The sequence below is a fragment of the Sander vitreus genome, unplaced genomic scaffold (genome assembly GCF_031162955.1).
Source record: "Sander vitreus isolate 19-12246 unplaced genomic scaffold, sanVit1 ctg967_0, whole genome shotgun sequence".
Lineage (NCBI taxonomy): Eukaryota > Metazoa > Chordata > Actinopteri > Perciformes > Percidae > Sander > Sander vitreus.
This window is the reverse complement of record NW_027596042.1, coordinates 1-1,665: the sequence shown is the minus strand read 5'-3', so window position 1 is coordinate 1,665 and position 1,665 is coordinate 1. Positions and strand designations below refer to the sequence as shown.

The window sequence follows — 1,665 nt, the reverse complement described above, 5'->3', positions numbered from 1 at the left end:
GCGGGACCCGACAGTGACACTCGAGTAGACACTTTTTAATATTTGTATTAAATATGAGTGCAGAACACTGTAGAAACTCGTATCGCCGTCGTCTGACAGTAGTCACGCCGACTTAACGCAGTGTTTTTACGGTCCTTTGGGGAATAGCTGAGTGTTGTTAGCAACAGTGTTGACAGTACAGTATTAAGTACAGTTAGCGAACTCATATTTCTGTCTGACATTAGTCACACCGAGTTAACGCGGTGTTTTTACAGTCCTTTTGGGGAATATCTGAGTGTTGTTGACAGTACAGACAGTAGCTTGCTACAGTGGCGATGTTTAGCTAGCCGGCGGCAGGACCCGACAGTGACACTCGAGTAGACACTTTTTAATATTTGTATTAAATATGAGTGCAGAACACTGTAGAAACTCGTATCGCCGTCGTCTGACAGTAGTCACGCTGACTTAACGCGGTGTTTTTACGGTCCTTTGGGGAATATCTGAGTGTTGTTAGCAAGAGTGTTGACAGTACAGTATTAAGTCCAGTTAGCGAACTCATATTTCTGTCTGACATTAGTCACACCGAGTTAACGCAGTGTTTTTACGGTCCTTTTGGGGAGTGTTGTTAGCCACAGTGTTATAGACCATTACCTGGGTCAGCATGTTAGCTAGCCGCTAAGTGTATGCTGCCTAATTTTATTTTTTATAGATAAAAGATGTCGTAATATCTGTGATGTCATGAAACTGCTCCGATAAAAAAAGGAATAAAGAATAAAATAGTGCAAGTGTAAATATAGGGATGACTGTGTGCTGTGTTATCCTCTTTGTTATAGATTCAGACAGCTATCTCTACTGTAAGTACCACATGCCATGCTGCTCTTAAATATAATAGTGCAAGTGTAAATATAGTGATGAGTGTGTGCTAACTGTTATCCTATGTGTTATAGATCTTCATCTTTACTGTAAGTACCTCTTCTCAGTCATTTTCTATTTATTTCTTTTTATGTTGAAATATCTACTGCAGTATTCTGCTAATGTTCATTTATTTATGTAGATGGAGAATCCTACTTTCAGAAGGGCCCCTAATGGGACCCTTCTGCTGAAGGCTTCGGCCGAGGCCCAAGCCCTTGCCACCCGGGCCCGGCCGCCTGGCAGCCAGGCCCCCTACAGGGCCAAGAAGCCAGAGGAGGTGGATGCGGAGGCCTGGGCCCACGTCAACTCCGAGGGTGGCGACACCGCAAACGCCACCCTCATCCTGAGCCGGTGGAAGGTCCAGTTTGGGAAATACCAGGGGAGGACCTTCCACTGGCTGCTGGAGAATGACGTGGGCTACAGCGTCAACCTGGTGGCCTCCCACCAGAAGGAGCGAGAGAGGACAGGGTCTCAGTCCCCGCTGATGGCCAACAAGGTGGAGTACTTCAGTCTGACTCATACAAAGCAATTAAAAGAGGGATGATCTGATGACAATTTTAACCTCCCTTGGTGAATTTACAGGATGCTTTCACCCGCTACTCCTCGGCGTACCCTGACTTTTCAGAAGCAGTCAGGTTCCACCGGGCGTTCGAGGAGGCACGGTGAAGTCCCTCCAGCCCGGGCAGGAGGGACAAGCACTTGTTGGCTTCGGGGACTTTAAATTTGAGACCCTGCAGAGCCTGTACGAGTCTGAGGACTCCAAAAAGATCCGGT

At 46.8% G+C, this 1,665-nt stretch overlaps 1 protein-coding gene across 1 annotated transcript; it reads left to right on the top strand.

Moving 5' to 3' along the window:
• Positions 1–876: 876 nt before the first annotated feature.
• On the top strand, positions 877–1,553 carry LOC144515125 (uncharacterized; the record flags this gene model as incomplete). The annotated part of the gene is made up of 3 exons (XM_078245723.1): positions 877–941; positions 1,034–1,387; positions 1,474–1,553. Coding segments are annotated over exons 2-3 (434 nt in total), but the record flags the coding sequence as incomplete, so codon positions are not given.
• Positions 1,554–1,665: the final 112 nt, after the last annotated feature.